General features: G+C 42.6%; 1 protein-coding gene across 7 annotated transcripts in view; it reads left to right on the top strand.

The window, feature by feature from the left end:
* CDC42EP3 (CDC42 effector protein 3) overlaps positions 1-11063 on the top strand; it is a 172864-nt gene extending 161801 nt beyond the window's left edge. For 4 of the 7 annotated variants that reach the window (XM_033937769.1, XM_033937768.1, XM_033937771.1 and 1 more), the window contains 2 exons: positions 253-459; positions 8971-11063. In XM_033937769.1, coding sequence (XP_033793660.1) covers positions 9259-10029 — 771 coding nt within the window. In that variant the 5' untranslated portion in view covers positions 253-459; positions 8971-9258 and the 3' untranslated portion in view covers positions 10030-11063. The remainder of the gene's footprint in view (positions 1-252; positions 460-8970) is intronic. The other 3 variants (XM_033937774.1, XM_033937775.1, XM_033937772.1) reach the window with 2 other exon arrangements.
* The last annotated feature ends 1068 nt before the right edge of the window (positions 11064-12131 follow it).

Below are 12131 nucleotides of genomic sequence, written 5' to 3'. Positions count from 1 at the left end.
TTCTATCAACAGCACATGATTAAAGTTAAGAACATTATGTGCAATAAAATCACATATATTAGTCTGAACTTCATTCCATATTCCAGGTGGACAATAAAACAAAATACAACATAAAGAATCCAAATGAGAGTTCATCTGCACCTCAAAAGACATTAACTCTAAAAAAGCTATATTTAACTTAGCTCTCAATATCCACTTGTAAAAGATCTTTATAACATATCGCCACTCCTCCAACCTTTTTTCCTATTCTAGGTATCAGTATGAAGAGAGAGATCTGAATCGACATCCCCAACTCCAAGAGATCCTCATTAAGAAGAAGATGGAGAATGACGCTTCTTGGTCTGGGGAGTATGATGACAGTGAGGACGTTGAGAAGAACTCCTGCGATGATGTTGATACCGGTCAGTTGAAGATGATGAAGTTCGATGTCGAGAGTGTGTAAATTTGACTTATGTCAAGGTGAATAAGAACCAATATCGTGAGATGTTGATGCTCTTTTAGAGTTACTAGAGGAGCAAGGATTGGTACCGTGGGACCTCAATTCTCTTCGAGATGTAGGTTTACTAGGAGAGCGAGGTTTGGTATCCTGTGGCCATGATGCACCATGATAAGGCTGGGCCGGTACTAAGGAAGTTGGTTAAAGCAATGGTGCCACATGTGGTTTAAATAGCATGGCCAGTTCCCATTGGAAAAACTCCTTAAGTTGGTCTTGGAAGGGCTGCACTAGTACCATTGGCTCAACAGCCAGTATCATTGGTGCTGCAGGGTGCTGAAGCGTGGGTGACCTCCCTAAAAGTTATTGGCACAAGGAGGTCTACTATTTTTTCAGTCATAGCCCCTCAGCTTTGGTATACTTTACCAAGTTATTTGCGTGGAGAAACATCATTAGAAAAATGCAAAGGCTCTCTAAAACGTTTTCTGTATAAGGATGCCTTTGAGATATAGACAAGATGACCAGTCTATGTTTAAAAATTTAATATTTTATATTTTAACATCCAATCTCTATTCAGTCCTCATTTGCAGGACTTAATTTTTATCTTCCTTCCTTTTTCATTTCTTTTCACTTTTTGTCCCCACCCCCACCCCCACCCCCACCCGATGTGTTACCCATATATGTTCTCCTTTTTCCTTTAATTATTGTAGTTCATCCCCCTCTACTTTTGTACCTGTATTGAATTTTGTATGTATATATTATTTTGTACTAATCTACCATGGTATTTTTCCCCCATTTTTAAATTTGTAATATGCTTTGAAATATTTGACAATACGTGCACATCAAATTTTAATATAAACTTGAACTTGAAACTTGATGATCACTCCTTAAAGAAGACACATCCTGTACCGAAGGAGATCGATTAAAATGAGCTTAAGGCAAAAATAGTTGACAAGAAGGCAACTCGTATAGACTGAGCCCAAACTCAACTTCTTCACTCCATGGAAAACAAAGAGCTGAGAAACCACAAGCTGACATTGGGCTGGAATGCACTTGCGCATGCAAACTTAAAAGCTTAAAGGATAAGATGTACAATGTCTGCGTCTATGAGGCAAACATGGTTTTTCCTGTTGCATAGAGCACTCTGGACCCCTGTTCGCTTACAAAAATTGGATTGCTCTAAGTCTAATAGATGTTGGCATTGTCATCTTGAGGCTGGAACTCTAGATCATTTATTATTTTATTGTCCTTTTATTAATAATTTTTGGAAATTGATCTGGGGTCAAATAAATTGTATGTTAGAGAATCCTGTGGCCCTATCATATGACACAGTTTTGTTTGGAATGTCTATGAGGGCCAAAAGTCAAATTTCATCGAATAATAACAAACTGTTAATGATTTTAACAGGAGTTGCCATCCAACATATAACACATAACTGGAAAGACTATAGAGGATTGAATTATTGTTTCTGGTGGAGTTCGGTTTGTCAGGTGTATGAAATGGAAAAAACATTGGCAATCAAGAGAGGTTATTATAAGAAATTTAAAGAGGTGTGGAGACCATTAATTGAGTATTATAATAAATAAATAATTATATTTATCCCCATTAAATATATGTAGGGGGGAGGAGGGATGGGTGGGTTTTATGACATTATGAGGGGTAATATATGGAAAGGGAGGGAGGGGAGATAGTTTATGGTATAAAATGAATGTAGAGTTTCAAGTGAAGAATGACTTGAATTATTGTACACTTGTTTGCATAATGTAAAAACGAATAAAGATATTTAAATAAAAAAATAAAAAGCTTAAAGTGACAGTACACTTTAGTACTGTCCGTACCAGGCTCTGTGGATGACATCACCCACATGTGAGAATATGCTGCCTGCTTTTCCTAGATTAAAGGTGCCTAACTTTAGGTGGACTTTATACAATCTAGGTTGTTGTAAAGCCAGTGTTGTGCTAAGTGAAGAGATGGTATTTAAGGGGTCCTTTTACAAACTGCACTAATTCATGTTTACTGCAGCATTAAAGGGCTTACTGTAAGGCATGCTGAGGCATCCTGCAATTTTGAGATTTGTGCGCATAAGCTGCACCACTAAATCACTTGCTCAGGGCTATGCTGCTAATTTTCAGCAGCACTTAACCAGCTAAATGCCACTGAAATTCACAGCGCTTAACTCAAAGCTGGCTAGGTTGGGGTGGAGTCAGCACTTGGTGCTGATATTCAACTCATTAGCAACCAGGTTTACCACATAAAACTCTGTTCTATTTTATTTGCTACCCCATGGCAGTGCCGAGTTTCAACTTAAGTGGCTTTGTGTTGGACAGCTCAAAAATAACAGGATACTCAAAATAGAGAGGTGCACGGGAACAGGGACGACGGGAATCCCGCGGGACCCGCGGGGATCCCACAGGTTCCCCCCTTGGGTCACGGGGATCCCGTGGGAACGCACCCTAGGGTCGCGGGGATCCCGTGGGGACGCCTCCGAGGGTCGCGGGATTCCTGCGGGGTTGGATCGCAGTGCACTCGAGCTGCGAGGCTAGTCTTCTCCTTACCTGCCCTGCTGCAGCACACAGCCGAATGGAAGTCTTCCCGATGTCAGCGCTGACGTCGGAGGGAGGGCTTAAGCAAAGCCCTCCCTTCCTCCGACTTCAGCGCTGACATCGGGAAGACTTCCGTTCAGCTGTGTGCAGCAGGGCAGGTAGGAAGAAGGCAATGGCGTACGAAAGAGGAGGGGGGCGGTCCGCCCCGGGGAGTGTGCACAACCGGTCAGGTCCCCCGATCGACCGACAACAGGACCGGCCGACAAACCTCCCTGCCCTGTAGCCGCGAATCTAAATTACCTCTTACAGCAGCTTCAATACTCCAGCTGCTGTAAGAAGGTAATTTAGATTCGCGGCTACAGGACAGGGAGATTTGTCCGACCGGGCCTGTTCTGTTGTCAGTCGGGTGGGGAAGCGCCACAAAGGTAAGGGGCAGGGAGGGAGGAAAGGTGGAGTGAAGAAGAAAAGACGCTTAAGGGAAATGGGTAAAACTGAAGGGGGAGAAGGCCGCTGAAAGCACTGGAGAAGACAAAGGGGTGGAGAAGGACGCTGAAAGGACATGGGGAAAACGGGAGGGGGGGGAAGGATGCTGAAAGCACATGGGGAAGACAAAGGAGTGGAGAAGGCCGCTGAAAGGATATGGGGAAAACAGGGGTGGAGAAGGCCGCTGAAAGGACATGGGGAAGACAGAGGGGGGAGAAGGCCGCTGAAAGGACATGGGGAAGACAGAGGGGGGAGAAGGACGCTGAAAGGACATGGGGAAGGCAGAGGGGGGAGAAGGATGCTGCCTGACAGGACATGGGGAAGATGGGGGGGGAGAAGAACACTGAAAGGAAATGGGGAAGAGGGAGTGGGGAGAAGACGCTGGCAGGGAAGAAGACAGAGGTGCCAGACTATGGGGGGAGCGGAGGGAAAAAGATGGGTGCCAGACCAATTTGGAAGGGGGGAGAAAGGGAGAGGCACAGTAACAGAGCAAATGGAAGACGCAGAGAGAAGAGAGATAGTGGATGGAAGGAATTGAATGTAAACATGAGGAAAGCAGAAACCAGGTAACAAAGATAGGAAAAAAATTCTATTTCTTTTTTTTTTTTTTGCTTCAGGATAATTGTGTTGATAAAAATTTATAAACATTAGAGGTTCTGGTAGAAACCCGTTTACAAAGTATGTATTCTTTCCAATTAATATTTCCAAATTAATAAAGTCTTTTTGCTTATTTTTAAATGGGTTTCTACCAGAGCTTAAATGAAATGGGTTTCTACCATAATTTTAAATGGGTTTCTACCATAATTAAATGAAATATCTATTTCTGAAGTTTATAGGGACGGGCGGGGACGGAGGGGATTCCTCACGGGGACGGGCGGGGACGGAGGGGATTCCTCCCGGGGACGGGCGGGGACGGAAGGGATTCCTCGCAGGGACGTGTGGGGACGGAGGGATTTCTCGCGGGGACGGGTGGGAGTCCTCACGGGGACGGGTGGGGACGGGTGGGACTTTGGCGGGGACGGGTGGGATTTCTGTCCCCGGGCAACTCTCTAACTCAAAACTGAAGTCCGACAGGCCCGGTTTTGAATATCCAGGAATAACTCCATCAACAGCAAATCATTCACTGCTGCTGGCTGAATGTCAGGTCCTTCATTTTTACTTTCTGCAGAGGTGATGTGTCTGGGGTGGAGAGTGGGTGTGTCTGCGCTAAGCAGAGCTACATTAGCAGACACTAACTGATTGATTAGGGTATGATTACCACGTGAACACTCTCCTGCTGCCTTGCAACTGAAGAAGGCTGCTGCTAGCCCATTCAATGTATTTTAAATAACCTCACATCAACAACCCAATTGCTGTATATAATATATATTTAAAAGTAATAAATAAAATACAGCTTCTATAAATAAATAGTATCCAAATAGGATATAGTATCAGCAAGTTAGGCTAACGGAGGAGCTTGCCCAATCCGTTCTAAAGCATAAGTCACCAGGCATGCTACTTTTATACCCTAGTTTAGTAGCCTAGGGTTAAGAGTACTACTACCTGGTTACAAATTACATACTTAGGGCTCCTTTTACAAAGCTGCGCTAGCAGTTTTATCACACGCTATAGCGCGCGCTAGCCGGAAATCTACTGCCTGCTCAAAAGGAAGCGGTAGCAGCTAGCGCGTGCGGCAATTTAGCGCACGCTAATCTGCGCATTAAGGCCCTAGCACAGCTTTGTAAAAGGAGCCCTTAGTTTCTATTGGGTTGTCACATTTGTCATTTTGGTTGGTTGGATGGTATATATACTGGCTTCATTATGAAAATTTCCCTCTATCCTCCGCCCCCACTCATATTATTTGAAGTCATAATGAAGCATGGTGTCACTTGGTGTCAAATATGACTTCTCTATTTCCCCATGACAATGCATTCTTAATACTAAGGTCAATGATCCCTGAGGGTGGGCACCTCCTAATCTTGCTTGTAGATTGCCAACAGCTTTATTTACAGATGATTTCATTTTGACCATATCATCTTGACCTGACATTGTGGCTTTCTTGTGATCCAAGCATTTCTTGGAAAGTACCAGAATAGAACATCCACCATTTGTCACAGTCAACAGATGTTTGCCAGCTTCTAGGGCATAGATGACATCCTCATGTGCTGACAGGAAAATATGCACTTTTTGCACAACCCCCTCCCCCCCGTGCCTCCGATGACCCGCATCCTCTCCCCCTTACCTTAATAGATGGCTGGCCATAGGGATGCCTACTCCCTCTGACCAGCTGGCCCTCCTCTTTAAAATAGGCCTGGAAGAGGCCTGAAGCTCTGATTGGCCCCTCTCTCGCTGCCGTGTTGCTTGGGCATCTCTCTCGCTGTCAGGGGACTGTTGCTGGGTGGCAGGAGAGTATGAGCATGTCTCCCACTCCCGAGGGGGTGCTGGAGAGTGTATTGAATGGCAGTGGGAGAGTGGGCATCTCTCCGCTGTCAGGTGGACTTCGGCGGCTCGGTTTGTTGTTGGTAGTTTTGGGGGGGTGCATTTATTCCTCGCATTTGCCCATCGCTATCACAAACGATGGGCACATGCAAAATTAGCAATTATTTGCTACTCTCCACCAACCTCATTTGCATCAGCATTTTTTGAAGAATGACTCACTTTTTAAAAATTGCTACTATAACAGGTGCGAAAGCAGCCCGTCGTTTTTTTACGCAGATTTTTTTTAGATTCTAGCCCTCAGTGACCTTGCTTTGGTGTGATATAGTGCATAGAAGGCTGGAAATAATATGAGTGGGGGCGGAGGATAGAGGGAAATTTTCATTTCTGAATTTGTCTTCCTAATTATTAGTCTTACTTTTGTCTCAGTTGTACAGTTATGATAATTATAACTGTGTTATTCCACCTACCTTCTCCTATTCGTAAAACATGTATAAAGTGCATTGGTACAATGCATGCTAGGTATTTTTCCACATTGACATAACATGGGATAAATATTTTATCAATAAGGACCAATCCTTTTTTTGGCTAATTGTAATGTAAGTTTTAAGGAACTAGCCCAGAACTTCCTCTCTGACGTCAGAATTGACAGGGGGGGGGGGTGAAGGCTTGTAGGCCCAGCACAGTCACTGCAGCGCCTGGTCTATTGCTGCGTCGGGGAAGTAGGGACAAGCAGGAAGAAATCCTAGGCTCCAAAAACGGGGCATTTTAGGTGTGCTTCGGGACAACGGGACAAGGTAATTACAAACGGGATAGTCCCGTTCAAATCAGGGCGTATGGTCACGTTACCCAATCCGTACCATATATGTAATTCTGAAACTGTTTGACTTTCAATATACTAATCTTTATTATGTATGTAATAATATAATCCTTTCTGAGCTCCTCTGAGAGGACAGACTATAAAATTAAATAAATAAATATTTTTATAGGTGGTAACCCTTTAAGAAAAGAAGTCATGGGGCTGCAACTTGGCAAACTGATGCTTCCAGGGCGACAGACTAACACTGCTTAATGAACAAGCCCTAGCTCCTCACCAGCAGCATTCCCTGGCCCACCCCTGTCTGGGCCACTTTTGGGGGGGCCTTTCAGAGCACAGTTTAGTGCACTACCTGGCTTAGTGCTGCTGAATATGGCCACAGGCAATTTTAAGCAGGCCAGAGCCCCCAGCGTTTCTATAATGTACATTAAGAAAGACATTAGAATACAGTGGTACCTTGGATTACGAGCATAATCCGTTCTAGGAGCATGCTCATAATCCAAAATGCTCGTTTATCAAAGCTTGTTTCCCCATAGGAAATAATGGAAACTTGCTTTGATGCGTCCCCCCCCCTCCCCCCCGAGAACTGGCATTGCTCCCCTCGAAGGCCCCCCTGCGATCCGGCACCCCCTGACGCGATTGGGCACCCCCCGCCATGATCTGGAACCCCCCCCGACACGATCCGGCACCCCCCAACACGATCCGGCACTCCCCCGCCATGATCCGGCACCCCCCCGACACGATTGGGCATCCCCCCGCCGCTTCTTACCCTCATCTGGGCACCCCGAAGATTGGCCTCCTCGTCTGCTGGGCCTTGAGCATCTGAGCATGCTCAAGGCCCAGCAGACGAGGAGGCCGATCTTCGGGGTGCCCAGATGAGGGTAAGAAGCGGCGGGGGGTGCCCAATTGTGTCGGGGGGGGGGGGTGCCGGTTTGTGGCAGGGGGGGTGCCCAATCGTGTCGGGAGGGTGCCGGATCGTGGCGGGGGTGCCGAATTGTGGGGGGGAGGGTGCTCGTAAATCGAGCCATGCTCGGTTTCCGAGGCACCGATTTTGCAAATGTTTTGCTCATCTTGCAAAACACTCGCAAAATGGTGCACTCGTAAACCGATGTACCACTGTACTTCATTACATTGACCATCAAGCATGAAGCCCTGTCAGATGGCAGTTAACCATTGTTTGTCTTATTAGACTTAAAAGACCTGTACACTCATAAAGGAGATTCAGTTACAGATATTAGAAATGTGCAAAGATTTTCTTTACACCTCTGTGGGGACATCCCATAAATGTTTAATTTGGCTATCTACTATAGCTAAAGATTTTTAAAAAAACGTTTCACAGGCTGGCATTTAGGTGTTAATTAGCAGCACAAAATTAACTTTTTAGTGCTTTATTGTAATATGACTATTTAACATTTGAACTTGTTTGAATGCCAAAATAATAATTACCCCCCAAATTTAATGGGGTGGATATTTAGCTCCACTGGTGTTATACCTGGAAATTCAATGTGGGCCATATCCAGAGAACTGAACTGAATTTCCGGGTCTGCGGAGCCAGCCAGCGCATAGCCAGTAAAGTGCAATCTTCAGCACTTAAATCAGCTATTGTGAACTGCATAAAGATAGGACTGACTTTTATGCAGTCCTACTTATGCATTGAACTTGGCTGCATATCAACACTTTACTGGCCAAGTGCTGATTCTGCCCTCAGAGCGCTCCCAAAATAGCTGTTTTTGAGTTTGGCAGTAACTGATTATTTTCAGTGGCACTAACTGGTGAAGTGCCACTGAAAATGACAGTTTAGCCCTGAACAAGCAATTTAACTGGCCAGGAGCTGTTTCTGTCTGGTTAAATTGCTTTGAATATTGACCCCAAAATAATAAGCCTCAACAACTATTACTGTCTTTTTGATTTATGTGTTTTTACAATAGTCATGGAGTTTTTCATTGGTTATTGCTAGTTTAGTAAGCTGGAAACTGAAAAGCAACTGACAAATATTGGCAAAAAAGACCACAATACAAAGCCCAGGATGGTGAGTTTATTAACTGAACTGCTCAGCAACTGTGATTAAAGTGTTATGGCTTCAAACAACTAGGAAGTCTGAAAGTAGCTGGCCAGCCCTTGCCAAGCTAAACCCTTTCATGCTGCTTAATGAAGGGAAGCAAAATCACAAAGCTAATCTGCAGCTTGGAAGCCTGTGCCGTTACTAATTGTTCTTGTTAAAACAAGCCTGTAGAACCATGATGAGTAGTTAATGATAACCTGCTTTGTTTCCCACTCAGGTCCCCCTTGGCTTTGGAAGCGACCAAGCGTATTTCCGGTCATTTCACCTGGCAAAGGGACACACACTTAACCTTGAACTGGTCTACGTTGGACTCCCTCAAGCTTATTTCAATAGCTACAAAGGCATCTCATGCTGACTGATCCGGCTGAGTGTGTGAAACATCAATAATGTGACTAGTTTGCATCTGAACATCTTATTCAGGAAACGTTCTTTTTTCCCCCCTCCCCTTAGAACGAGGATTTTGGTTTTCCCCTATAACACAGATTTTCTTGAATTTGGTTTCGACATGCCAGCCAAGACTCCAATTTATCTGAAAACAGGTAACAACAAAAAAGGAAAGAAATTCAAACTAAGGGACATTTTGTCCCCTGATATGATCAGCCCACCCCTTGGAGACTTTCGCCACACCATACACATTGGAAAAGAGGGACAGCATGATGTTTTTGGGGACATATCATTTCTGCAAGGAAATTTTGAGCTACTGCCTGGGAATCAAGGAAAAACAAGGGTGGGGGTTTATGGTGGACATAATGAATTTTTGAGGGCAAACAGCACTTCTGACTCTATGTTTTCAGACACTCCCTCTCCGGTGCTCAAAAATGCCATCTCACTTCCTGCCATTGGTGGTTCTCAAGCCCTCATGTTGCCCTTGTTATCACAAGTGACATTTAATTCAAAACAGGACGCATTCGGTCCTTCGAAAATTCCTAAACTTAGCTGTGAGCCTGTAATGGAAGAACAAGTACAGGAGAAATGTAAACAGTTTGAGAATGGGAATCAATACAATGAAGATGCCATATGGAAACCAAATGGTTCCACTTCATGTTGTTCTAATGGAAGAGCCAGCCATTCATCCAGCTTTTCTGAACAATACAGTGATTGGCAAACAGTTGATTTGTTTGAAGATAGTCATCTTCCATGTGAACTGACAAAGACAGAGTCTAAATCTGAAGAATCCCTTTCAGATATAACAGGTTCTCTTCTCTCGTTGCAACTTGATCTCGGGCCTTCACTTTTGGATGAGGTCCTCAATGTAATGGAAAAAAAGACTTTATAGGATGGATGGATGTCTCTACTCTTTTATGGTACAGAATTGATGTGTGAAAAAAAATACCAGATGTAATAGGCCTTACTAAGTTTTAGAACACAGTACCACTTCAAATAACTTTCACTAAAGTACTACTACGTTTTACCATGCTTTTTTTGTGTGTGACAAGTCTACCCCAGAAGTGTAAACTTGATTAGACACAATAACACAGCTTTCAGTGGAAATATGGTATGAAATCACTTATTTCTGTTTTCTTCTTAAACACTAAAGTTGTCTGGTACAATATACTGGCAACTATAGGATTAATTCACTTGTAGGAGCTTTGGATCATATGGAAATCTTTATGTACTGATAGGAAAAATTATGGAATAACCCAGGTATGAGTTATGACAACTTATGAAAACATGTAGACCATTTTCTAGATTCTTGGATCATTTTAGTAGTAACATTTATGTTTAAGCTGCTCTGTAATTAATCCTTCAGTGTTAATCTATTATATTGTTTTCCGCTTTTATACCCTTCCAGTTGAAAAATGTATATGCTATATACCTTTGTGGTATATGTATACACACTTGGAGTGCAATCACCTATTATATAGAGAAAACGAGCAGAATATGAACTCAATTAAATTATTTTTAAAGCAGAAGCATATTTGATGTGCCTTTTCCTGTTTTATTGTCAAGTTTGCATTCTGTAGATATTTACACCACCATTTTTGCTGCTTGCTTGTTTGCATTTTGCAGACCTATATTTCTGTGAGTGTACAGTATGTATTATTAAAAAATGCTTCTTTTCCTTTTCACAGTGTTTTCATGTGCATTTCAATATGGATTTTAGATACTATCAGTGAAAATCAAAGCATGTGTTTCTCATGTGGCTTACACAACATGTATTACTAAAACAATGTTTTTTTTTCTTCTCATGTGGCTTACACAGACATCATGTGCTGCATTGCAATACTACGATGGAAAATGTGGAGTCTTTCAGACACATCATAAGCAAAGGTTTCATGCAACACAATAAAGAGAATGTTTTAAAGTGAATTTGTTCTGTGGTTGATTACAGATTGGAAGGAGTGTCTTAGCTATCTTTCTGTGCTATGACAGGCAGCACTCGTTCCTAATTTTATGGAAAAGTGGCCTTGATAGGAGCTCTTTCAAAGACATTTCCTCGAACAGAACAGCCATACGTGCCAAGCAAGCTTTATATAATAGTTATTTTTTAATTTATTAACTGCCTTTATGAAGAGATTCACCCAAGGCAGTGTACAGCAGGTATAGTTTAAGATCAAACTTAAAATTTTGTTAACAGCATATCAATAGTAAAATGACCAAATATATCAGTAAGCATAAATACAATCATTAAAGTAAACTTGGGAAAGGCAAATTGAAACCTAGTAATAGGGCTAACATGAAACAGTATCAAAAGTATACACATTTAACAGCATTGTAGAACAATTAGATATATGATCATGTCAGTACAAATGATACTGTGATTAACAGCATGGAACAACATTCAACAATATTTATTTTTATTTATTTTAAAAATTTATGAATCGCTTAAATCTAAGCGATGTACAAAACATTTACATCCACAATTTCAAGCCACAAACATTATAAAATGCAGTAAACAAATTTCCTTAATACAGAATTCTTTAAATCTAAAACAAATAATAACCACAGAGTTAGTGAAAAGCATCCTTCCTCCCCTTTTTCCACTTTCTTGGCTCTCCTCGAATCCTAACTCCACCAGATCCACTCAAAAATTCAAACTATCCTTCCCCTCTTTAAAAGGCATATCCCATACAGGCAAACTTGGAACATCCCTCCTCTTCAGGATCACCGAGCTGTGGAACAGCTTTACTGCCCCTCTTCGGAGTTCGACCTCCCTCCAACGTTTCAGAAAACATTTGAAAACTTGGCTTTTCTCTAAAATGTAACTACTCCCTCCCTCTCCACTATACTAAGTCTCCTCTTTCTTTCCTTTTTACTAAGCCCTTCTTCTTTCCATTGGAGTTCCTTTCTTTATTAATTCCTGTAAACCGTGTCGAGCTCCACTTCTGTGGAGATGATGCGGTATACAAACTTAAGGTTTAGTTTAGTTTAGCATCC

The sequence above is a fragment of the Geotrypetes seraphini genome, chromosome 3 (genome assembly GCF_902459505.1).
Source record: "Geotrypetes seraphini chromosome 3, aGeoSer1.1, whole genome shotgun sequence".
NCBI lineage: Eukaryota > Metazoa > Chordata > Amphibia > Gymnophiona > Dermophiidae > Geotrypetes > Geotrypetes seraphini.
Note: the sequence above shows the minus strand (reverse complement) of the source record. Positions and strands in the feature narration are given on the sequence as shown.